The 24,721-nt window shown below is 48.0% G+C and overlaps 1 protein-coding gene across 1 annotated transcript in view; it reads left to right on the forward strand.

Annotated features, from left to right (window-relative positions):
• Positions 1-2,016: 2,016 nt before the first annotated feature.
• Positions 2,017-24,721, forward strand: part of Ift172 (intraflagellar transport 172) — a 40,263-nt gene continuing 17,558 nt past the window's right edge. The window contains exons 1-18 of the mRNA XM_059248678.1: positions 2,017-2,146; positions 6,892-7,035; positions 7,220-7,332; positions 7,743-7,782; positions 8,048-8,113; positions 8,289-8,368; positions 8,499-8,586; positions 9,613-9,827; positions 10,726-10,849; positions 11,248-11,343; positions 12,209-12,370; positions 12,718-12,771; positions 12,969-13,072; positions 13,241-13,326; positions 17,081-17,193; positions 17,897-18,064; positions 21,611-21,747; positions 21,979-22,086. Of these exons, the coding sequence (XP_059104661.1) occupies positions 2,108-2,146; positions 6,892-7,035; positions 7,220-7,332; positions 7,743-7,782; positions 8,048-8,113; positions 8,289-8,368; positions 8,499-8,586; positions 9,613-9,827; positions 10,726-10,849; positions 11,248-11,343; positions 12,209-12,370; positions 12,718-12,771; positions 12,969-13,072; positions 13,241-13,326; positions 17,081-17,193; positions 17,897-18,064; positions 21,611-21,747; positions 21,979-22,086 (1,937 nt within the window). The 5' untranslated portion in view covers positions 2,017-2,107. The remainder of the gene's footprint in view (positions 2,147-6,891; positions 7,036-7,219; positions 7,333-7,742; positions 7,783-8,047; positions 8,114-8,288; positions 8,369-8,498; positions 8,587-9,612; positions 9,828-10,725; positions 10,850-11,247; positions 11,344-12,208; positions 12,371-12,717; positions 12,772-12,968; positions 13,073-13,240; positions 13,327-17,080; positions 17,194-17,896; positions 18,065-21,610; positions 21,748-21,978; positions 22,087-24,721) is intronic.

Here is a 24,721-nt window from a genome sequence, read left to right on the forward strand (position 1 = left end):
GGAGGAAGAGGAACCCTCTGGGCCTAGAGGCAGATGTCACACTGTACTACTTACTCCAATGTCTTCCACGGAGCCTCAGGTGCTCCCCTCACCTGGCAGCCCCTCCAGCTGCGGGTGATCTCACCCCTGGGACATTTTTTCCAATAAAGGTTCTTGGACAAACTGGAACTGGCTGTAAGGTATACTGTATGGTATGCTGAAGACGTCTCTACACCCTGTCAGCTCTCCAAGGGCCCCTCACGCCACCGCCAACTTAAGGAACAGACTCATAAGATGTTTGTCTCCGTGTTGTCGTCTAAGATGGGCGGAGAAAAGACAAGGAGGAAAGGGCACAGAAAGCTAGAAGCCCTCCTTTCTTTGGCTCTGTCGAACGGGGGAAGGCGATGAGAAGACACAGAAGTTTTTGCACCAGTGGAAACCGGGCCATGTCACATAAAAGGGCCAGTCGATTTTTTTTTTGTTGTTGTTTAAATCTTTGTCCAGGACCTCGTGCATACTAAGCAAATGCTCTACCACTGAGTTATATAACTAACCCCCTCCCCATTCTTTTTATTCCACCGTTCACTCTGGGAAAATGGTCAGAAGGACTGAGCAGTGTCTTGGGGGCTAACAAGAACAGCTCCCACGGACTGTCCCTTGGTGCCATGTATTCTCACCCTGTGCACACCAGTGCCTCTTTGTTTTCTCTTTCGTCTGTGTCTCTGTTCACTCACACTTAATAATAATTGTAATCCACAAAGGAGTTTATATTTATACTCTGTAACATATCCAGAGGATTCTAGAAATAAAACAAAGGGGTTTGGATGCCCCTATCGAAAAAAAAAAAATTATAATTTGGGTTCTGGGACCTATTTGTGTTACCTGTGAAAAATTTTGGGACCTGGCCTCTACCCGTTCTTAATTTTTCAAGCGGGAGGTAGTAATGGAGAGAGAAATATTCGTTGCCGTTGGCAACCGCTGTGCATGCAAGGCTTTGGGACCCAGCTTCTGTCTGGAGAGCACATGCTGTGCTTTTAGGGGGTATAGGTCTTGCCAACCTGGGACCGTTTAGAGAAGGCCTCCGGGTAGCTCCTTTTCTGCATGTCATTCGCTCTCTCTGATACTTTGCAAGAAATTAGAAGAAAAATTCTTGAAAGGATCCCAGTCAAACAAAATAAAGAGGACAGTATCTTTTCTTAACCAATCCTCAACCCCTAGCTCTAAGCTAGGAGGGCAGCCAAGCTCTGTCTGTCCCTTGCACTGACCCATAAAGACACCTGGATTTCAGTAAGCGGCCGTGAACTCACCGTTTACCCATTGGCCAAACAGGGTGCTTCCAAACAGGGTGCCTTGCCTTTCCCTAGCCAGTGCTTCCAACACAGCCCTCAAACCCCGGATCATTTCCGGAGACTGTCTTACAGGGTCGAGAAGCTGAACACGGAGACAATGGGTTAAGAAGACTTGAATCATCTTCCGGGAATTAAAAGGTTATCGGCTCTGGGTTGAATCCCGGCTCCACCATTTACTAGCTGTTTTAACTTCGGCCCGTGACCCGTCCTGTTGTGTAAAACGGGACTGTACCTCTGCCCACTTCAAACAGGTATCTCCCTGAGCATTCACTGTTGCTCATCAGTACTGAGTGGCCTCGGGCAAGTCACAGAACTTTTGGCGGGGGCGGGTGGAGGTTGCAGTTCGGCGAATCGGCTTTCGCCTCTCGTAGCCCCTGCTTTTGCTCTGCTCCAGAGTTTAAGCCACGAAAAAGCGCACTTGGCTGGATACAGCGGTGAGAAACACCAGGGTTAAAGTGATGTCGGAGCGGTGGGGGGCGGGGAAAGAGGAAGACTTGTGGGTGGGGCTTTGCCTTGGGTTTGCATGCCGTTACGGGATTGGTCGAGGCGATGATGCGACCACCCCCACCTCCCTTCTTGTGGCCCCGCCCTAGGACTCGCCGCGCTTGCGCACGTGCCTGTTCCCGCCGTCGCGAACCCGCTACGTGACCTTAGGACGTGTGTCGCGCCACGTCGCCTGTGCGTCAGCGGCTCGCGCCGCCGCCGCCGCAGCTTGGCGGGTTGTCCGGGTAACGGCGGGAGCTGCCTCGGTCAGCGAGCCTCCGAGAGCCGTGTGCGTCATGCAGTTGAAGCACCTGAGGACCCTGCTGAGCCCTCAGGTGAGGAATCGCGTGCCTCTCCCCCGCCCCGGCCGCCGGGCGTTCCAAAAAAAAAAAAGCGGGGGAACAGAAGTTTCTGTGGAGTGCCTGCGGTGTGCAGGAGAGTGCGAAAGCTCTTTCAGTAGGCCACAGGCATCGCTGAAGACCTTCACTGCATCACGTACATGAGTCGAGTGTCAGGCCCCAAGCTTAGGCTCTAAGGGATGGAGTTGCGTCACAGGCTATAAGGGACAACGATCATACGTCTGCACAGGATGAAGTAAGCGCAAGGCTGAACCTGCGTTTGGATTGTGAAAGTGTATCTCAGATTCAGGAGAGGCTGGGCACTCGGGGAGGAGCCCAGGAACATAAAGTGTTTGGCAGTGAAGGGAACGGAGTTCAGGTGTAGCGCTGATTTGTCCGAATGGTATCTCTGGCTTTAAGCCTCATCTTACCTGGTCTTTCTGTCACTAGCTTCTTCGTTTGGGAAAGAAAATCCGTCGTGAGAGCAATTCTAAGAGACTTAGGAGAGAGTTAAATGATGTTACATACACACATACACACACACACACACACACACACACACACACACACACACACACACCCCATAAGCTGGTTTGGTGGCACTGAAGGCCAGAAATCCCAGCAGTTGGGAAGTGGAGGCAGGAGGATCAGGAGTGCAAGGTCATTCTTGGCTACATTGAGAGTTCAAGGCCAGCCTGGGCTGCATGAGACTCTTTATCTTGAAAACAGAAAAAAAAAAAAAAAAAATTGGGCCAGTGAGATGGCTCAGTGGATAAAGGCACTTACCACTCAGCCTGACTGCCTGAGTTTGATCCCTGAGACCCACACGGTGGAAAGAACCAACTCATGCAAGTCGTCCACTGACCGCCACACACGCACAACCCCACCACACATAATAAATAAATGTAAGGAAAAAAAGTTTTTTAACATTCTCTTTTTTTATTGACTCTGTGTCTTTCGCATCATGGATCCCGATCACACCCATCTCCTGTCCCCTCACATCCGCCCTCTACCCTGCAACCTAACCCCCCCAAATAAAACAAGATAAAATTTAAGATAAAAAAAGGAGAAAAAGAAAAAGGAAGAAAGGGAAAATCTTGTCATGGAAGCTGCAGTGTGACACAGTGAGTCACGCAGTAAACCCCTTTATCCATACATCTTGTCGTGCGGGCGTTCATCGCAAAGAATCATTGGTCTGGTTCGAGGCCCCTGGTCTCTGCTACACTATCAGCACCAGGCCCTCACTGGGGCTCTTCCTGGACATCCCCTTGCTGCCCTGTGAGTGGAGATGTAAGGAGAAAGTTTTAGAGAGCATTGTAAGCTGAAAAGCTGTGTGAAGACTGATAGACCACAGGGAAAGGCATCAAAACAGAAAAGACAGGCTAACACTGCACAAATAAGGTTGGCTGTGGGGGAGATGGCTCTTCATAAGCAGGAGACACGGAATTCAGATCTCCAGCATCCGCTTAAGTGCCAGGCACACCTGTAATCTCAGTTCTGGGGAGGCAGAGTCAGGTGGGTCCCAAGAGCTCATTGACCAGCCAGCCTAGCCAAATTTATGAGCTCCAGGTTCCGTGAGAGACCCTGTCTTAAAAAATAAGGTGGGGTGCAATTAAGGAAGACACTTGATCCTGACCTCTGGCCTCTACGTGCACACACAAACAGGCACATAGAACCCCCAACATCCACACACCTACATACGGAAAGAGTATGCTATTTGCAGAGGATGTTGCATAGTGGTAGAGCATATGCTTGGCATATGTGAGACCCTGCATTTGTCCCTAGCCCTACAAAAGGAAATCCCTTACCTGATTGTGGTGCCTGTAATCTCAGAATTGGTGAGGCTGAGGCAGGAAGGAAGCTTGCTGTGCTCTCAGAGCCAGCCTGACTACATAGCAAGACCTTCTTTTTAAAACTAAGAATAATGTGTGGCTTTTAGAGTCTCCTTGAGAAGCTGGGTGTAGTCCTACCTCAGCTTGATGTGCCGTGCTTTGTTGACGCCCATGGGAGGCCTGCTCCTTTCTGAACAGAAACAGGAGCAGAGGATTGGGGGTGAGGGTGAGGGGAAGTAGAAAGAGGGGATGGGAGAAGGGGGGCCGGGGAAATTGCAGTCAGGATGTAAAATAAATCAATTAATTTAATTAATAAAAAAGTTTAAAAAAAAAGAATAGCCAGGCATGATGATGCCTCATGCCTTGAGGCAGGCAGATCTCTGTGAGTTCAATCCCAGTCTGGTCTCACAAATTGAGTTCCAGGAGTACATAGAGAGCCCCTGTCTCAAAAAAAAATAAAATAAAATAATGATAATGACAAAAATAAATAAAAGCATATGGTAGAATTAAGTTATTAATACATATACCACAACAGCATAATTAAAGACATTATAGTTATAGCTTTTGGAATCAAACATACATGGATTCAAATATTCCATCTGTCATCGAAAAACTGTATATGTAATTTACTTTTTAAATTTTCAGTGCCTCAGTTTCCCCATATGTAAAATGGGAATAATAGTAGCTTCTACCTCAGAGATATGAGGTCAGGTACTTACTGGGTATCAAGCATTTATGAAAATGTCTGTCCCACTTCCTGTTCCACTCAGTTGTCAAGACAGACAGGCACTTATTGCAGAGAAAGGAGAATCCATCGATTATGGGACTTGGGGATGTTTGCAGGGTGTGTGGAGAGTAGAAGTAAATTAGAAGAAAGAGTTGTAGGGGATGGAGCCCTGGCTCCGTGGTAGAACAATAAAAAGTTGTACTCTTTGCTCAGTAAACTTGTGCTGCCATCTGTAATTTCAAAATACCCTAATGGAAAAATTGGAAATAGAACCCCTTGGTCCCTAAAACAAGATGATGTCATGGTGCAGCTGGGCCTGATGCCCAGGATGGACTCAGCCATGAAGGAAGGTGATCAGCCAAAGTTGGTGAAGCGCCTGCACCCCCTTCTAACCTACGGTAGTGAGTGGTTGGATCATGACCATGGTGATGGTGTGGCTGGCTATTTTTCGGGCTGTGGTTTGAGAATTTTGATGCAATGACCCCTTCCCCTTCTGGCTCTGGAAGCATTTGGGTTAGATATAGAAAGTAAAAGTGTTTTAAGCCAGACCTCTAGTAGCCCCAAATGATTACTCAAACATTTGGAGCAGGAGAAAAATTTTATCTCAGGAACAAAAACCTTTAGTGGTAGAGCCTTAGAGGACCCCAGCTGGTACAGTGAGGGACAAGCAGGAAGAATAATTCACTGTGGATGATCACTTATTTTCTTTTTATTTATTTATTTATTTTGGTTTTTCAAGACAGGGTTTCTCTGTGTAGCTTTGGAGCCTATCCTGGATCTCACTCTGTAGACCAGGCTATCCTTGAACTCACAGAGATCCGCCTGCCTCTGCCTCCCGAGTGCTGGGATTAAAGGCATGTGCCACCATGCCCGGTTCTTGTTTTTACTTTTTCTTAAGGACAACATCTCATATAACCCGGCTGGCTTCACACTTGCTGTGTAGCTGAGGAGGATTTTGAACATCTGATCCTCCTGCCTCCACCTCCCAGGCCTGGGCCGTCATACCTGCCATTCCCACATTCTTTTCATTTCTTAACTTACTCTTCTGAGGTGCCAAGCATCAAACTTGGGGAGTCGTGAGTGCAAGGCAAACACTCCATTGACTGGGCCGTATCTCAGCTTGTGCAGTGGTCACTTTTAACTCGAGACTTTGATAAAGCAGGCAGTTAGCAGGGGACAGTGACATTGTTTATCCCGAGTCTTCTAATTATGTTACTCCTTGTTTCCACATGTCCACTGTCTCTCCTATTCCTGCCCAATAAATCTAGATCATTAGCTCGCCTCCAAAGGCCCTTCCTGAGCTAGCCCAGTCTGTGCTTCCTGCCCTACCTCCTCTCTCGTTTGCAAAGCCTCGGCTTCCTTAAATTGCTGGTCCTCGGCCAGAGCTTGACTCCGTTCATGCTACTCATTACATCTGAAGTAATTTACCATTCACTGGCATCCATTCTTCAAAGTTTAATTTTGACCATTTAAGCATAAAATTGTCCTGAGCTTCTCTAAATTATTCCTGCACTCAGGACATATTATTCTTATGGGGCATTTCCAATTTTTCAGCATCCAGTTACGTCCTGGGGCTGGACTGTGCTTCGTCTTTGTCTCTCTGTCAGCTCCTGGCCAAGTGCCTTTCTGGGTAAAGTGCTTGAAAATGTTAATTGAATGAGTAGCTATAAAGACTAAACTTTATCACAATAATTGATTTTTTTTTTCCAGTAGCAGACCTGAAAGATGAGGGAACAAGCAGGCCATTGCTTTTGGAACAGTTGATGCATTATTTATACCATGAGTCTCAAAGCACATTAGGGGCTGAGGAGAGGCCTTGGTAGGGACAGTGTTTGCTTGCCTTGAATGAATCCCTGGGTCCTGTCCTATCCCCAGCATGGCATAAACTAGACATGATGGTGCATGCGTTGAATCCTAGCACTCAGGAGGTAGAGCCAGGAGAATCAGAAGTTCAAGTCATCCATGCTGTAGAGTAAATTTGAAGCCAATCTGGGCCACACGAGGTTTTGGAAACTATTGTTCTTACAATTCAAGTGTCCAAGCACTTTGTCGTATTTTGTTTAGTTTTGAGAAAAGCACTGTGTCGGTAGATGTAGAGCAAAGCCACGCTAAGACTGAGGAGCCTGGAGATACTTCACGCACCATAGACCAGCACTGTCTACACTGCCCCTTTGCCTCTGCAGGATGGAGCTGCGAAGGTGACTTGTATGGCCTGGTCCCAGAACAATGCTAAATTTGCTGTCTGCACGGTGGACCGCGTGGTACTGCTGTATGATGAACATGGGGAGCGGAGAGACAAGTTCTCCACCAAGCCAGCCGACATGAAGGTAGAGTGAACTCATGTGTGCTCCAACATGTTATCCTAGAAAACTTGGTAATCTGGCCTCTAGCCGTAGACATGGGAAATGGTCTACGCTTTTTCTCAGTGTAAACTTCCCGGTCTTTTGGGACAGGCGTGTGGTTTTTTTGTTCTCTTTCATTTATACTCATTATCTTTGTTTTCACCCCTAGTATGGCAGGAAGAGCTACATGGTAAAAGGCATGGCTTTCTCTCCTGATTCCACTAAAATTGCCATAGGACAGACTGACAACATCATCTATGTCTACAAGATTGGAGAAGACTGGTGAGGATGGCGGGAGGTGGCTTGTGGCCCACAGAAAAAGAGCTGGGCGTGAGAAATGCTTTGCTGGGATAGGGATGGGGTCAACCGTGGAAAGCAGGAATGCCCTAGAGCCTGATGCTGTGGTGGCCATCCTGTGCCTGCCCCGTGTGTCCTGCAGTCCCGTCTCTGGAGGGATGAGTGTAAGGCCAGCGGAAGGTCCCGAGAGCCAGTGCGACGCTGTGTCTTTGATGTAGCTCCAGGGCTTCTTGGGCACTCACTCACATCTCCATCAGACCTCCCACAGAGGGACAGGAAGCGCTAGTCGGCCAGGAAAGGTTTCCGGTCTTGCCGCCGCCTTTCATCCGCATCACGTCGGGCAGTTTATCTTCGGACGTGATTTTCAAGTATGCGTCCTTGTCTTTGTTTGACAGGGGTGACAAGAAGGTGATCTGCAACAAGTTCATCCAGACGGTAAAGTTCACAGATGCGCAAACACCTGCTTATCTGCTTGGAAATGTCCCCGGACTTGCCTCTCCCAATGTCTAGCCCTGATTTGACCTGCTGAGGGCTGGTGTGGACTGGCTGCTCATTGTCACCTACCGAGGAGCCTTGTTGTGTCCCCTCCTCGCCTGCTCCCCCTGTGGAAGACTGGGGTGGCGGTGGGTGGTGGGTGGCGGGTTGTTGTACATGTGCGAATCCACGCAGGCGGGGTTACCTTTTACCCTTTCTCCTATAGAGCGCTGTCACTTGTCTGCAGTGGCCTGCCGAGTACATTATTGTCTTTGGACTGGCTGAAGGCAAGGTAAAGGAGGGGAAGGAAACCCAGAGTAGGTGTGAGGTGGGGATAATGGTCCTGGGGAGGTAGGGGAGAATATGGTTCCTCTTTTCCCCTGGAGATTAGTGTGGGCTTCATCTTAGTGCCTGGGCGAAATTGAAAGTAGCCTAGCCAGACTTCTGCATATTCTTTGCTGTTTCAGGTTCGCTTAGCAAACACTAAAACTAACAAGTCGTCTACCATCTACGGGACAGACTCTTACGTGGTGGCGTTGACAACCAAGTGAGTGGAAAAAATAAGACTGGGAAATGTCGGGAAAAAGCTGCATTTGACGGAAAGGGGACTTTCACGGTGTGTGTGTGTGTGTGTGTGTGTCTCCCTCTGTGTCCACCTCTCCACCTTTGCCCTTCAGTTGCTCTGGGAAAGGGATCCTCTCGGGCCATGCAGACGGCACCATCGTCAGGTATTTCTTCGATGATGAAGGCTCTGGAGAGTCACAGGTATGCACCACGCATACTCTGGGGTGGGGTGGACATTCTAGGAGCCCCCCCCCCGGGGGGTCGGGGGGAGGCTGAGGTACTGGGGGAGGAGGCTGGGAGAGTGTGATCTTGGAGAGAAGCATTTGGGTGCCGCCACAGAGATCTGCGTTCAGGAGGCTAGAGCTCACTATTTATAGGGAGGAGTGGGTGGAAGGGACCTTGAGAGAGGGGGGAGAAAGACTGAGGGGGACAAAAAGTGAAAATTATTTCCACTTATGTAAATAGATACATATACACAAATGTGTGTGTGTATATATATATATATATATATATATATACACGTGTTTACGTAACACACATACATCCGAGTGCATAGGGGGAAAGAAGTTAACAGGCCAGCGAGCGAGCTCAGCAGGTAAAGGTGCTGATGCCAAACCTGTCAGGACCCACGCGGTGCAAGGACAGACGTGACTTATCTGCAGGTTATCCTGTGCCCTCCAACCACGTGCACACAAGCACAGATGTGCACACACATGCAAATGCACACACACAAACACATACAAATCAATAAAATATCAACGAGGTAATGATTTTGTTGGAAAAAGAAAAGATAGACATAAAGGGAAGTGTTGGTGTTTTGCTCAGTATATTTCAGTACTATTGAATCGTTTACATTGTGAGTTAACTGTGTAATTAATTACATTTAGCCCTCCTTGAAGCCATGTGCTATCTTGGGCCTAGACAGTGTAGTTACTGTGTGTTGTGTCCCTTTGGGTGGCTTTACTAGTACATACCAGAGAGCTCCAACACTCACACCCCTGTGAGTACAAGGTCAACAAGTATATACATAAGGCACGTGTGTGCTCATGACCCGAAGGATAATTCGTGAAGTCCTCAGAATTAGCGTGTGTTGGTGTGGGGAAATGTTGGCAGGAAGATTTTTTTTTCTTGGCAGGGTGGGATGGTCAAGAGTGTGTGGATCAGCTGCGAGGCTGAGGCATTTCTAGGATGGCATCCACAAAGTACAATTGAAACGTTCTGTCTCAGGGGAAGCTGGTTAGCCATCCATGCCCACCCTATGCCTTGGCCTGGGCAACCAACAGCATTGTGGCTGCGGGCTGTGATCGGAGGATCGTGGCCTATGGGAAGGAAGGCCACGTGCTGCAGACTTTCGACTACAGCCGTGACCCTCAGGAGCGGGAATTCACCACAGCCGCAGCAAGTCCTGGAGGCCAGTCTGTCGTGCTGGGCAGTTATGACAGGTAGGTCCCCGTCCAGTTGCACCGTCTTTCTCTGGACTCTCTGCACTGGCTGAGTTGTCCTGAATTGCAGCGGGAGCGTGGGCAGAAGCCACGTCTGTTGAAAGGGATTCTCAGATTGTCATCCGTTGGCATGCTGGCGGCTTCAGAATGCACTGTGCTGCCGCAGCCTGGGATTCCACAGCAGAATCCATCACATCCTCCGAGTCCCCTCTTCAGACTGGAGTTCATCCCACTGTGCCATAGTTGTTGCTTCTGTTTTGAGGAGTTCTTGAGAAGAACTCTGAGTAGCCATCTTTTTCTCTCCGGTGCCTGCGTTGGCATCTGGCATGTGATGTACAGCCACTGTTTGGTGAATGAATAAAGAACAAAACAACAGCTAAGCAGCTGGGGTCAGGTCCCCTCTTCTCTGTCTGTCTGTCTGCCTTTGTGGCCTTTCAGTCCTGTGTGTCTCCTTACGTGCCTTTCTTCTTCAACTGCTACACTTTGTTTTTCCTTCTTCTCTCTCCTGGCAGTCTATTTGTCTCACTTGTCCTGCTGTCCTGCTGTCCTGCTTTCTCTTCTTCTGGCCTTTGTTGTTGTCTTTGATTTTTGAGACGGGGTCTCATTCTGTGGCCCATCCAGCCTGGAACTCACTCGGTAGACCAGGCTGGCCTCAAACTTGCAGTGATCCTCCTGCCTCTGCCTCCCAAGTGTTGGCATTACAGGTGTGCCCCACAACGCCTGGCACCCATCTTGCCCTGTTTCCCTTTGCCTTGACTTCCTCAGCTCCCTCTGCACCGTTTTTACCCTCCCTGCTGGGCTGCCTTGCTGATCCCTTCTTTTGCATCTGCTTCCCTTTCTCACGGAGTGAGACGGCTCCCTTTCATGACTAGCTTATTTTCACTCTTTCCCTCTCTAGACTCCGGGTGTTCAACTGGAGTCCTCGAAGAAGCATCTGGGAAGAGGCCAAGCCCAAGGAGATTGCCAACTTATACACTGTCACTGCCTTGGCCTGGAAACGGGACGGCTCACGACTCTGTGCGGTGTGTTAGTCTTGCCCCTTTCCGTAGTGGCGATTGTCTCCACATAGACTAAAATGCTCCCTGTGCCAAGGCACCACTGTGACACAAGAGATGCTCCAGCTGCCTTGTGACTTCAACCCAAAAATCTGCTGTTAAAGGCAGGAAAGGGAAACTTGCACTTTGCTGGAGACTGCAAAGGACACACTTGTCCAGGGGACCCTGATTGCTCCCTCATTATCCAATCCACATGTGATGCCTGTAAGTCCTCTCTGGATAGGTCCAAAGCCTGGCCACTCCTGTGCTGGCCGCTCGTCTCTAGACTGTGACCCCGAGGACTGAGGTCCTGAGGGTGTATCTAGACAGCGTCCCGTGCCAGCACACCCATGCGTTGCCTCCCATGCTGTCCCTTCGTCTCTCAGGGCACACTCTGTGGCGGGGTGGAGCAGTTTGACTGTTGCCTCCGGAGGAGCATTTACAAGAACAAGTTCGAGCTGACGTATGTGGGACCCAGCCAGGTGAGCAGCCCATGACCTATCATGCTGAGATCGCCCATGCTCACCCGTCCTTGTGACATTTTCCCACCTGCTGGCCACAGCCACAGTCAAATGTAACCTTCATCGCTCTGGCAGAGCTGGCGCAGGGAACAGAGTGCGTCAGGGCGACTTCCTGGCAACTCTCCTGCTGTAGAGATGTTCTGGCCTGTTGTAAGGAAAGGGTTAAGCACCAGGCTCAAGAGTACAGGGACTGGCACCTTTATCTTTCTGGTGTCAAGCAGTCTCCCCAACGCTGCCCACTAGAGGAGTCGATGAGCAGGATCATGAGCTACCATAAAGCTCCAGGACTCTGTCGTCTTAGAGACACACTTTCACTCTCCCTGTGCCCTTCCCTGCATTTATTATTGGTTTGTTCCTTTACCTTTCCATTCTCTCCAGAAACATTTATCCTTTCCCTGCTGTTGTTAGTGCTGCTAAGGACTGAGAATACAAAGGTGATTTATCTGGAAGACATTGTACCAGGGCCAGAGATGTGGCTCTTACTATTCTTGTAGAGGACATGAGTTCAGTTCCCAGCACCATGTTAAGTGGTTCACAACAGTCACTTGTAACTTCAGCCCTAGGAGATCCAACATCCTCTCTGCACTCATTTTTGTACACACCTACATACATAATTAAAAATCTTAAAAAAAAAAAAAAAAAAAAGAAAGAAAGAAAGAAAGAAAGATATTGTGGTCTGGCATGTGGCCAGTGAGTTTTGAGGCCAGCCTGGACTACATAGCAAGTTCCAAGCCAACCAGGGCTACATGTCTCAAAATAAATAAATTCAGAAGTAGAAGAGGAAGAAAAAGAAAGAAGATCTAATCTCGGCCCTGTCCCTCACCAGGTGATAGTGAAGAACCTATCCTCAGGGACCAGGGTGGTGCTCAAGTCCCACTACGGCTATGAGGTAGAGGAGGTGAAGATCCTGGGAAAGGAACGGTACTTGGTAGCTCACACGTCAGACACGCTGCTGCTCGGAGACTTGAACACTAACCGCCTCAGCGAGGTAGGAACCGAGGATGGCAAGGTGGGTAATGGGATGTCTTGGCTTGCTAATTCTAGAGACACAGGGCCCCAAGAAGTAGGATCCCCAAAGGAGACCATTCTGATGCTGGTGACCTCATTTCAATAGTGAGAGGTGTGGAATCATGGCGTATAAATTTCCATAGCTGGACTGTGTTTCACCGCTATCTCTCAGAATTGTGGGGACCAGGGCAAGAATCTGATGCGCGCATCTTTTGTGTAATGTCAAAGCCTCCTGGAACGCCGTCTCTTCCTCCCCACTGATGTCCTTCCAGCCTTGTCCTGGGTCGTTGTCCACACTGTCTCTGACGTTTTCTCCTCACTCTGCAGATAGCCTGGCAGGGATCTGGTGGCAATGAGAAATACTTCTTTGAAAATGAGAATGTGAGTGGAGAGCTCGATTCCCCACCCCCTTCAATGAGCCTCATTCCAGCTCCTAGTCAGAGGGGTGAGCGGCAGGGGATAGGGAGACTGCAGGCAAAGGGTGGGGACGAAGCAGGAAGAGGTGAGAGAGAAGCCGCCCTGACCCACAGTATCCCTTTCACCATTTTTCTCCACGCCTCCTTCCTCTTCCTCCCCAGGTATGCATGATCTTCAATGCTGGCGAGCTGACCCTGGTAGAATATGGGAGTAATGACTCCTTGGGTTCTGTACGCACTGAATTCATGAACCCTCACCTCATCAGGTAACCTCACAAGGGTCTCTGAACCCTTGAAATCCAGAAGGATTCCTTTTGAGCTTCTGAACTGTATGCCCCCAGATCAGTCTAAAAATGTCATCCCACGTGGTACTTCAGAACTGTCAAGAAGACCCCAGGCTGAGCCCTTTTTACCTCACCTTGTTCTTGTCGCAGCGTCCGTATCAACGAGAGGTGCCAGCGAGGAATGGAAGATAATAAGAAATTGGCTTATCTTGTTGATATTAAGACTATTGCTATAGGTAAGATGCTCTTATCACTTTAATATGGAAACGGATACCTGTATTGCACTTCGGTATCATGGGATCACATTCACTGACAAGTCCAGGAGTCTGAAAGGTACCAGGTGAACACGTAACCTCATTTTTACAGCCGTTATAGGAAATATTTAATTCCCTGTGGGTATGCCTTTATGTAAGTATCTAGCTATGGATATATAAATGCACAGGCCTATCAGATAGGCCTGTTTATTTAATTTCCATCTTCTCTAGTAATATATCTTAGGGTCAGCAAGTTGTGAACAGTAGAGAAGAATTATCAGCAAATTTAGGAATTTTCCTGTTTAGACGCCATCAAATCATAGACTATTTAGAACTGAGAGGGCTGTATTTTTTTTATGTTTATGTCCTTTATTATTAGTAACTAGTAACAATAGAAACTTAATTTGCATTTCACAAGTGTTTCATTTATAAATATTAACTTTGTAATTTGTATCACCAAATGTTACAAGCATGGAAGAAAGGATTGAGAATAGCATAGTATCTTCCAGAAAGTGTAGAGACGAGCGTGCATATACAGCATAGCTGTGTGAATGGGTCTCTGGCGCCAGCTACCCTGGCTGTACTTGCTACAGTGTGAGCTTACCAAAGTTAGTCTTTCTTAATTTCTTCACCCACGGAGAGGGAGCGAAGACAGCGCCTGCGTCAGAGGGGAGCACTTAGACCCCTGCCTGCCACACAGTCATTTAATAAACGAGCTGCTGACCGTCATGGCATATCGTTAATACATGCTTACTCATGCCTAGTTCTGTTGAATCCTAACATGTTGTTGCATTTACATTGAGTCTTTTCCCTCATCTCTTACTCATGGGCATTTAGAGTGTTAATTTTTTTTTTCCTTTTTGGTTGTTTTGTTTTATTTTTTCGAGACAGGGTTTCTCTATGTAGCCCTGGCTGTCCTGGAACTCACTCTGTAGACCAGGCTGCCTTTGAACTCAGAGATCCACTTCCCTCTGCCTCCCAAGTGCTGGGACAAAAGGTGTATGCTTCCACACCCTGCTGAGTGTTAATTTTTTTAAGGTTTATTTATTTTATGTGTATGGATATTTTGCCTGCATGTATGTCTGTGCACCATGTACATGCCTTATGCCCCTGGAGGTCAAAAGAGGGTATTGGGATCCCTGGAACTTGACTTATACATGAGTGTCAGATGCCATGTGGGTACTGGGAATTGAACCTGGGCCCTCTGGAAGAGCAGTCAGTACTTTTAACCACTGAACCATTTCTTTAACCCCTGGTTGTTTGGGGGTTTTCGTTGTTTGTTTTGGTCTTGTTTGTTTGTTTGTTTGTTTTTTTCCTGGAGCTGAGGATTGAACCCAGGGCCTTGTGCTTGCTAGACAAGCGCTCTACCACTGAGCTAAATCCCCAACCCCTTGTTTTGTTTTTTAATCACAGCAATGCTGCTTGCTGAGGTCTATGCTTAGGGTAGAATTGCTGAATCACAGAGGGGCTGTGTCTTCAACTTCACTAAGTGTTTCTCATTGCTCTCCAGAGAGGTTCATCAACCTCAGTTCCTCTCCCAGTTAGAATTCCTCTTCTTCCACATCCTCTCCAGGACCTGAAATGCCTGGTGTGTGTGAAATGCTATTGCATTTATTATTAATCACTTGGATTTCTCCTTCTGTGACCTGCCAGTTCTTATCCCATATGCATTGTGAAAGCCAAGTGTTTTGTTGAAGATGGGAAATTTTTACGTATGTATGTAGCCTCTGATGGGTACTTACATTGTAAATTTTTTTTCTCAGTCTGCGTGGCTTGACTTTTCTCTCTTTTAGGTGTCTTTAGTATTGAGACATTTAAAGAATGGATTATACTTACTTGTGTCACGGAACTGGTTTGGGGACATGCATGCCATGGTACTCAAGTGGGAGTCAAAAGACAACCTGAGTCACAGTGGGTCCTTTTCTTCCACCATGTGGCTCTAAGGGATCAAACTCAGGCCCTGCAGCAAGCACTTTAAAAATTAATTTAGGGGCTAATAAGATGACTTAGCATCTAAAGGTACTTGCCACTAAGCCTGATGACTTGACGTCAGTTCCTTCAAGAGAGAACTGACTCCTATAAGTTGTCTCCTGACGTCCACATGTGCTCCTTGCAAAATAAAAACAAATAAATAAAAATGCAACTAATAGATTTTTAGTTTAAAAAAAAATTGAGTCTAGGGATAGAGCTTGGGGGTAGACTGCATGGCAGGCCTGCGTTCCATCACCAGATCTACCAAAATAATAGTAGAATAATTGCTGGTTTTTGAGGTCTCATCTAACAACTTGTTCTCTTCCTCCCTCCTATATTTTAACATTCTTAAATTTTGCTTTCCACCTGGAATTTATTTTTGTGTGTGGTGTGGGTAGGTAGGGTTTTTAACTTTATTTTCTCCATCTGTTAACCATTTACTGAAAGCCCACTAATTTGTTATGCCATCCTGTCATAAACCAAGCTTTCATACACATATGGGCCTCTTCTTAAGATAGTTTCATGTTTCATGCATATTACATTTCACACTGAGCTCAGAAATGCAGGTATCTGCAGTGGGAATGATATGTAGGTCAAGAGGCCTAAGCCTCTGGTGGCAATGGTAAACTATGAGACTTCAGACAAGTCCAGTCCCTCCTCAGGGGTCATTTTCAGTATATCTAAAAGGACATAGTTCTTCAATTTTCTGAGTCACCAGTCCTTTTTAATGTAATGAAAAGTATAGACATTTCCAGAAAAAAATGCATGTACATCAAATTTTGCATACAATTTCAGTGTTCCCAGGAATCCTTGTAGCTCAAACATGGCTTGCTCTGGCGTGGTTTGGGTTGCTGTTTTCTTTTTCAGTGTTTGGAGACAGGGTCTCAAGTTGCCCAGATTGGCTTTACCCTTGAGTACTGGGGTTATAGATAGGAGTCACCATGCCTGCTGTCATGATTTCTGTGTCTCCAAGTTACCAGCTTGCATACCAGCTGGTCTCCAGTGGGCCATCTTCCTGATCCGGCCTTTCTGCCCTGTGCTCAAACTCTGGGCGTGAGCCACTCGGCTGCACTGAGCCTAGCTTTCCTCAGAGGCTCCCTTCTACTCTTCACTCTGAACCCACTGGTGCCGTCTCAGCTCATGCACTCCATTGCTCAGGTGACCTTGGAGTCAGTATGACATCACCAAGGTCACTTCATTCATCAGCTTTCTCTGGTACCCAGTGACACACTCACCCTTTTTTACTTGTTTATTCAAGACAGGGTCAAACTAGGTAGTGGGAGCTGGCTGACATAGAAGGGCCTGGCTGCCAGCTCCCACTCTCTGCCTCCGATTTCTGAGGGCTGGACTTATTGCAATGGACCACCATGTCTCCATGAGATCTTTTAGTTGCCTACAAAGTCAAAGTAAAACGTCTATAATTCTAGACAAGTTCCTTGACAGGGTTTCTCTGTGTAGCCTTAGCTGTTCTTGGCTGTCCTGGAACTCTCTCTATAGACCAGGCTGGCCTTGAACTCACAGAGATCCACCTGCCTCTGCCTCCTGAGTGCTGGGATTAAAGGCGTGCACAACCATACTTGGCGAAACCCAGTTTTTTAAGCATCCTAGAAAAATTGTGCAGTATTTGTCATTTGCAGTCCCCATTGGTACCCCTGGACTGATAAGATGTTCTTAAAGCCCAACGTGATTGTAAGGCCAGCATTATCCAGACAACTGCAGCCCTGGACATGGCTGGGATCATCCTTCTTACCTGTCTCCTTTGCAGTGGATCTGATTGGCGGCTACAACATTGGTACAATCAACCACGAGAGCCGTGTGGATTGGCTGGAACTTAATGAGACTGGACACAAGCTTCTCTTCAGGGACCGCAAACTTCGTGTGAGAGGGGTTACTAGGGCCTTCGGCCTGGGCTGGTCCATAAAGGGCATGAGAGAAACTGTTACCAGGACTGTGGGGGCAATGCAGGACAGAAGTCCTTGGTTCCATATGCCATTAGCATAGCAGAAGGGATAAAGAATAGTCTGTACCCCGTCACAGCCTGTCTTAGGTACCCTGAAGGAGACTGTCTTCTGATGGGAACAGAGTCAGGAAGGGCGTTCCAGGGTCGGTTTCTCTGACTGTTCACCAGTCTGTCCTTGTGCCACTCCACCAGTGCGCTTCAGCCACATTAGCTGAAGGTGAGGAGGCTGGCTTGAGAAGTCCCTCCTTGCACTTCCGTATTCTCTTCTCAGTATGGCCTCACCAGAGTTCAGCCTCTCGTGTGATTGGTCGTTTCGGTGAGAGCCACACGGCAGACCATCAGCTCGTTTAGTTTTATTTGGGAGCCTTGCCTGTTAATCTGACCCAGGGTTACTCTAAGAACGAAAGTCCGACCTTCACCTAACCACACCTTGAATGTAGGTGTTAGCTTGTTTGGTCATCTCATACTTGACCAGAGTCAGGATAAACCAACTTAGTATCAACTCCAGGGGCTGGCAACTCAGTACGTCACTGACTGGTGGGTCGTTTACCACGGGGAAAATGGGCAGAATCGGATGACATCACCACACTGCTTCCTAATTGTGCTGTCTCCCTCCTCCAGCTGCATCTATATGATATTGAAAGCTGCTCCAAGACAATGATCCTCAACTTCTGCTCCTACGTGCAGTGGGTTCCCGGGAGTGATGTGCTGGTAGCTCAGAACCGCAACAGCTTGTGTGTGTGGTACAACATTGAGGCACCTGAGAGAGTCACCATGTCCTCCATCAGGGTATGTTGACACCAGGAGCCCCCAGACGTGTCCATCTAATTAGGTAGAGCCCCGGGGAGAAGTCTGTGAAGGCTGCTTGACTTTCTCCACCCACCCCCCATAATCTCCGTGATGAAACGGGCAAGCAGAGCTTTCGCTCCCTCCCCATACTGGCTCCAGATTGTCCTTGCCTGGGTCTCCCGACCTTGTATTACATTCCTGGAGATGAGCCCACGTGGGTTCCTGTGGCCCTGGGACTGTGTGGAGTCACCAAAGGGAGTTCTTTCTAGTCTAGAAGATAGACCCCAGTAGGAGGGATGGATGGTTCCATGCCATCATCCTTGTGCTGGCTCGCTGTTATAGGCCATTCAGAATCTCTCCTTTCTCAAATTACACATAAAACACTCTCCACTGACCCGTCACACACACACACACACACACACACACACACACACACACACACACACACACACCCCATCCAAAATCTGTTTGAGATATCCTTGAACCCTTAACAGGCACTTGAAGGCTCAAGTTAGCCAGCATCTCTCCCCAACAAATAATGTAAGGACCTTGAAAGTCTTTGGCTCTGATTACCGCCCTTTTTCTTTTGTGGACCTGTATTTTAATTCTACCTTTAGACTTTTTGTTTTGTTTTGTTTTTTTGTTTTTTGGTTTTTCGAGACAGGGTTTCCCTGTGTAGCTTTGCACCTTTCCTGGATCTCACTCTGTAGCCCAGGCTGGCCTCGAACTCACAGAGATCCACCTGGCCCTGCCTCCCAAGTGCTGGGATTAAAGGCGTGCACCACCACCGCCCGGCTACCTTTAGATTTTTAAGTTACATTTATTTATTTTATGGGTATGTATGTGCACACATGCACAAATACCATGGCATATATATGTGGAGGTCAGAGGACAGCTTCTGAGAGTTGGCTCTCTCCTTCACCATGCGGGTCCTGGGATTGAAAACAGGCCAGTGAGCGCCTCTGCCTGTCGAACCTTCTCTCTGGCTCTTAGTTCTAATCTTCATTGTTCCTGCTGTGCTGGGATCAAACCCAACATGCTTCAGGCACACTACACAAGTATTTACCACTGCACTATAAACTACATGCAGTGGGTTTCCAGGGTTAGACCTTTAGTTTTGATGGTTTTTTTGGTTCGTTTGTTTGGTTGGTTGGTTTTTGGTTTTGGGGGGTTCTTTTTTAGAAAATATTTATTTTATGTTATGTGTGTGTTTGTTTTGCCTACATTTATCTGTGCACCACATGCAAGCCTGGTGCCTGTGGAAACTAGAAGAGAGTGTCAGGTCCCCTGGAACTAGAGTTACAGACAGTTATAAGCTGCCATGTGGGAGCTGGGAACCAAACCCAAGTCCTCTGTAAGAGCTAACCACTGAGCCATCTCTCCAACTCGAAAGTCACGCTAGTCTTGAACTTTCTATAGTCCTGCCTTTACCTCCTAAGTGCCTGAGGGCTGGCATTACAGACCTGTGCCACCATGCCTGGCTAGTAGGGGTTTTTTTCCCTCCCAAAATAGTCAACATTCATTTTCGTTTTCTCATTCTTTCTCTCCCTCCTGGCCTTGAACTTATCCTCCTGCCTCTGCCTCCCTGAGTGCTGGTACCACAAGCATGGGCCACCACACATGGCTCATGACATCATCATCTTGTGGGCGGAGCTTAGACTTGCCACCAGCGCGTTTCTCTCTCTCTCTGCCTGCAGTGTTGGTCTCCCCTCAGGACTTACTTTTCTTCCTGGAGAATATCATTTAGAAATTCCTATGGTGAAAGTCCTTCAGTGGAAGATTATAATCTCTCAGTTCTTGATGATCTGAAAGTGGTTTTGTTTAGCTTTTGTTCCAAAAACACTTTTGGACTCAGTACCTGACTGACAGCCAACTCTTCTTAGCTTTTTGTAACATGTTATCCCAATAATGAACTGGCCTGTTGTGTGCACCTGAGTGCAGGTGCCTGCTGAGGCCAGAAGAGGGCACCAGATCCCCCGGAGCTGGAGTTAGAGGCTGCTGTGAGCTGCCTGATGTGGGTGCTGGGAGCCACGCTCAGGTCCTCTGCCAGAGCAGTCAGGAGTCTTAGTCCCTGAGCCGTCTCCTGTAGCCCTTTGATTGTTTCTAAAACCTGCTTTTCTTAGATGTTGTGACACTTGACTACAATTGTTCTATGTAGTACTTTTTTTCCTTGTGATGGGGTCTTGCTATGTAGCACAGACTGGCCTCAAATTCCTGGGCTCAGTCCTCCTGCCCTCACCTCCTGAGAGACAGGGGCTGTGGGCACAGGCCAGCTCATCAGGTTAGGGGTGTGGGGTTTGGTTGTTTCAGTGGATGGCTAGCAACTGAACCTATGCATTAGAAGTCAGTTCTCTAGTACTGAGCGGTACCCCAGCCTTTACATATGGATTGAAATGTTATTCCATTCAGCATATGTTGTGTTTCCTGTGATTGCGAACACACTTATCTTCCTCAGTCTTGGGAACGTCTCAGCCACTCTCTCAGAACACGGTTGCCCTTCTCCCAGGAGTTCTAACTAAGCATATGCTACATGTCTTGTTCTGTCTCGTTTGCCTTTTCAGCTTCTTCTCTCTTCCTCCTTCTTGCCCCCTGAACATTCTGGATAACGTCTTCAGATCTCTCCTTCCCCTCATTGGTTCACTCTTCCCTCTCTGCTACTTAAGCCACCACTGGGGTTTTTACCTCAGAGTTAAATTTGGGCAGGGAACTTGTCCGTGTTCAATGTCACAGGTTTCACTTCATAAAATTTCGATTCTTTTTCCAGTATGCCCGGCCACGCCATAGTCTTTCCTTACTTCATTTTCCATGTCATCTTTATATCTTTAAGTATGTCATATGTAATTTTGTTACAGTGCATTATCTATAACTGCTATTTTTAATATCTAAAATTTTTAGAGATCTAAACTTGCCGGGCAGTGGTGGCACACGCCTTTAATCCCAGCACTTGGGAGGCAGAGGCAAGTGGATCTCTGTGAGTTCAAGGCCAGCCTGGTCTACAGAGTAAGTTCCAGGATAGCCAGGGAAACCCTGTCTCAAAAAACCAAAAAAAAAGGGGGGGGGGGCGGGGGGAGGCCTGATGGTACACACTTACAATCCCAGAGCTGGAGAGGCAGAGACAGGTAGACCCCTGGGCTCAGCCCAGCTTACTTGGTAAATCCTAGGGCCAAGCTGAGATCCTGGCTCATGAAAGAAAAGATCAACACCTGAGCTTGTCTTCTGGCCGCCTCACGTGTTACAGGCACAATCACGTGTCTACGCAGACACACAAGTACAGACATTACAGGTGTACGTGCACGCGCACGCACACACACACACACACACACACACACACAGAAGAACTGGATGCCACTCTTTGTTGGTATCCCTCCAGGCACTGGAGCTGACCTCTGTTAACTTTATTGCTACAGCCCAAGAGAAACAGCGATAAGAAACAAGGCCACTGTAATTCCCTGGGTGTGAACCCTGGGTTAGGTGGGGGCAGCCGGCTCCGCAGCTGGATGGGTGGAAGCGCTGACCTGGCATTGGGCGGTGGGGGGGCCTGTGCAGGGTGATGTTGTAGGTCTGGAGCGAGGCGGAGGCAAGACAGAGGTGATGGTGACCGAAGGTGTGACCACTGTTGCCTACACCCTGGACGAGGGCCTTATTGAGTTTGGAACAGCCATCGACGACGGCAACTACGCCCGGTGAGAGGCTGCTCACAACCAGTGTGGTGGTGAGCCAGTGTGGGTCCAGGGGCACCTGCAGTGACCCCCTAGCTGCCATAGCTCCATGGGGCCCCGCAGTCGTGGGAGGAGCCTAGACAAAACGGGCAAATGCTTCTGGCCTTTCTCCTCCCTCCTCCCCCCCAGCTCCAGGGTTCCTCTGCTTCTCCAGACCCGGCTTCACTCCTGGGCTCTGCTTCCCTCCCTCTCCAGGGCGACGGCCTTCTTGGAGACCCTGGAGATGACCCCAGAAACAGAGGCAATGTGGAAAACCTTGAGCAAACTGGCTCTGGAGGCAAGGCAGCTCCACACTGCTGAGAGGTGAGAGCCATGGGGAACTGAGATGCCGGCAACTAGGAGGCCTGTGAGTGGTCACCTCTGGGCTGCTCCTGTCCCGTGTGTAGGCACTGCTTCTACACACACACACACACACACACACACACACACACACACACCACCAACAGTGTGAGCCCTCCCTGGTGCACTTGCTCCAAACCCCCTCCCATCCTAAATTTGAGGAATCATCTTTTAAAAAATAGTTTTAAACTTTGTGTATAAGAATGTCAGTGTGTGGGTATGTGTGCAGGTGCCTGCCCAGGTCAGAAGAGAGTGTCCAGTCCCCTGGAGCTGGAGTTTCAGGCAGTTGTGAGCCACCTTGCTGGAGGTGCTGGGACTCAAACTCCAGTTTCTACAAGAGCAGAACACACTCCTAACTGCAGAGCCCTCCCTAATATGCTAGCTCCGAATATGCCCCAATACTTTTGCTCCCCTTCTTTGTAAGCTTCTCCCTTAAGAGTTTCTTATTTGCACTGTTGCTGTTTACATATTTGTTTTCTTCTGTTTTATGATGTGGAAAAGCCAGCCAGGACTATATGCTTACCAGGCAAGCCCTTTGCCACGGAGCAGCAATCCCAGCCCAAGAGATTTTCTTCAAGTTTTTAATTTTTTAAGATTTAGTTATTTTTAACTGGGTGTGTATTAGTCACTTTACTATTATTGTGATAAGACACCATAACCAAGGCAGCCTATAAAAGAGCACAAAATGGCTTACAGTTCCATGGGGCTAGAGTCTGTGATAGTTTAGGGAAAGCATAGTGGCCTGGACAGCTGAGAGTCGTGTCTTGGAACCAGCAGACAGACAGCATTGGAGATGGCAGCAAGCTTTTGAAACTTCAGAGCCCACCCCTAGTGACACACCTCCTCCTTGTTAGGCCACACCTCCTGACCCTTCCCAAACAGTTCCACCAACTGGGGACCAAGTCTTCAAACATCTGAGCCTGTGGGGTCATTCTCATCCAAACCACCACAGTGTGTATGTGTGCGCGTCTGTGTGTGGGTATGTCCACATAAGTGTGGTTCCTGCAGAGGCCAGAGGCGTGGGATCCCTGGGGCCAGAGCTCCAGGTAGTCGTGAGTCTCCTTATGTAGGTACCGGGACCTGAACTCAGGTCCTCTGCAAGAGCAGTACTCTCTCTTAACCACTAAGCCATCTCTCCAGCCTGCCCAGGAGTTTTTAACATGCCTTCTCTGTCTGTCCTGGGTGTGGTACAGAGGTAACAGACAGAGTTGGGACCTCAGATTCCTTGAGTTCAAACCTTGGGTCAGCTTTCCAAATGTATAAACTTAGAGAGGTTACTCACCCTTTCCGACCCTGGGCTTTGATTTTCTTCATAAAAAGTGGGGCACTGATGATAGTATTTACCACATAGTATTACAAAGAAGAGTGGTAATGTGATGGTGGTGAAGAAGTGAGGGATCTGTGCAGAAGGCTTATGAAAGTGCCCAGTAAACGTCAGCTGCTGCTGGGAAGCACCCTTGAGCTTTTTCTTCTATACCCCTCCTCCCTTGGCCCGATGTAGACCATCAGCAAGTCCTAAGGACTCCGTCTTATCCACCTACCTACCTATTTATATATGTATGTATGTATGCTCTGTCTGTCTGTCTGTCTGTCTATCTATCTACATATCTATCCATCTCTCTATCAATATATGTATCTATCTACTTTTTACTTTTTAAGGTGTGTTTATTTTATTTTTATGTATATGACTGTTTGCTTGCATATCTATCTGAGCACCCATGTGTGTCAGGCACCCATGTAGCCAGAAGAGGGCATCAGATCCCCTGAAACTGGAGTTACAGATGGTTGTGAACCACCTTGTAGGTGCTGGGAACCAAACTCTAGTCTTCCACAAGAGTAATAAATGCTCTTAACTGCTAAACCATTGTTCCAGCCCTGATTTTGTTTTTAAGCAAAGTCTTGGATAGCCCAGGCTGGCCTCAAATTTCATATGTAGCCAAGGATGACCTTGGAATTCCGATCCTCCTGCCTCTACCTCTCTGTACTAAGATAACAGGCTTGCACTGCCTTGCCTAGTTTATACAGTGGGGGATCGAACCCAGGGCTCAATGAGCACTAGACAAGTGCTCTACCAGCTGAGCTCCATCCCAGCCTCGGGCTTCGTCTTCAACACACATTCCACGTCTGATATCTGGTCTAGCCATCCTACCGCTAGTGCAGACCACCACCATCTCCCACCCTCAGTCACTTGAAAGCCTCTTCGTTAGCCTCACTGATATTAGTCTTGTACTGCAAAATCTGTTCACCACACAGCAGGGACTCAGTTACCTGCTTCACTTCCCCAGGGCGAGATTAAAAACATGTGCCCTGAACCTGTCCTTTTTTTTTTTTTTTTTTTTTTCCAATCACCAGCTAGGGGGCTAGAGATGGCTCAGCAGTTCAGAGCACTTGTTGCTCTTCCAGAGGTTCAGGATCTGATTCCCAGCACCCACATAGCAGCTTACAGTTTTTTGTCACTCCAGTTCCATGGGATCCAGTGCCCTCTTCTGGCCTCAGGGAACACCACGCATGCACATGGTACATAGAAATACATGCAGATAAAACACCCATACACATAAAATATATATGTGTTTTTTTCGAGACAAGGTTTCTCTGTATA

The sequence above is a fragment of the Peromyscus eremicus genome, chromosome 22 (assembly GCF_949786415.1).
Source record: "Peromyscus eremicus chromosome 22, PerEre_H2_v1, whole genome shotgun sequence".
In the NCBI taxonomy this organism is placed as follows: Eukaryota; Metazoa; Chordata; class Mammalia; order Rodentia; family Cricetidae; genus Peromyscus; species Peromyscus eremicus.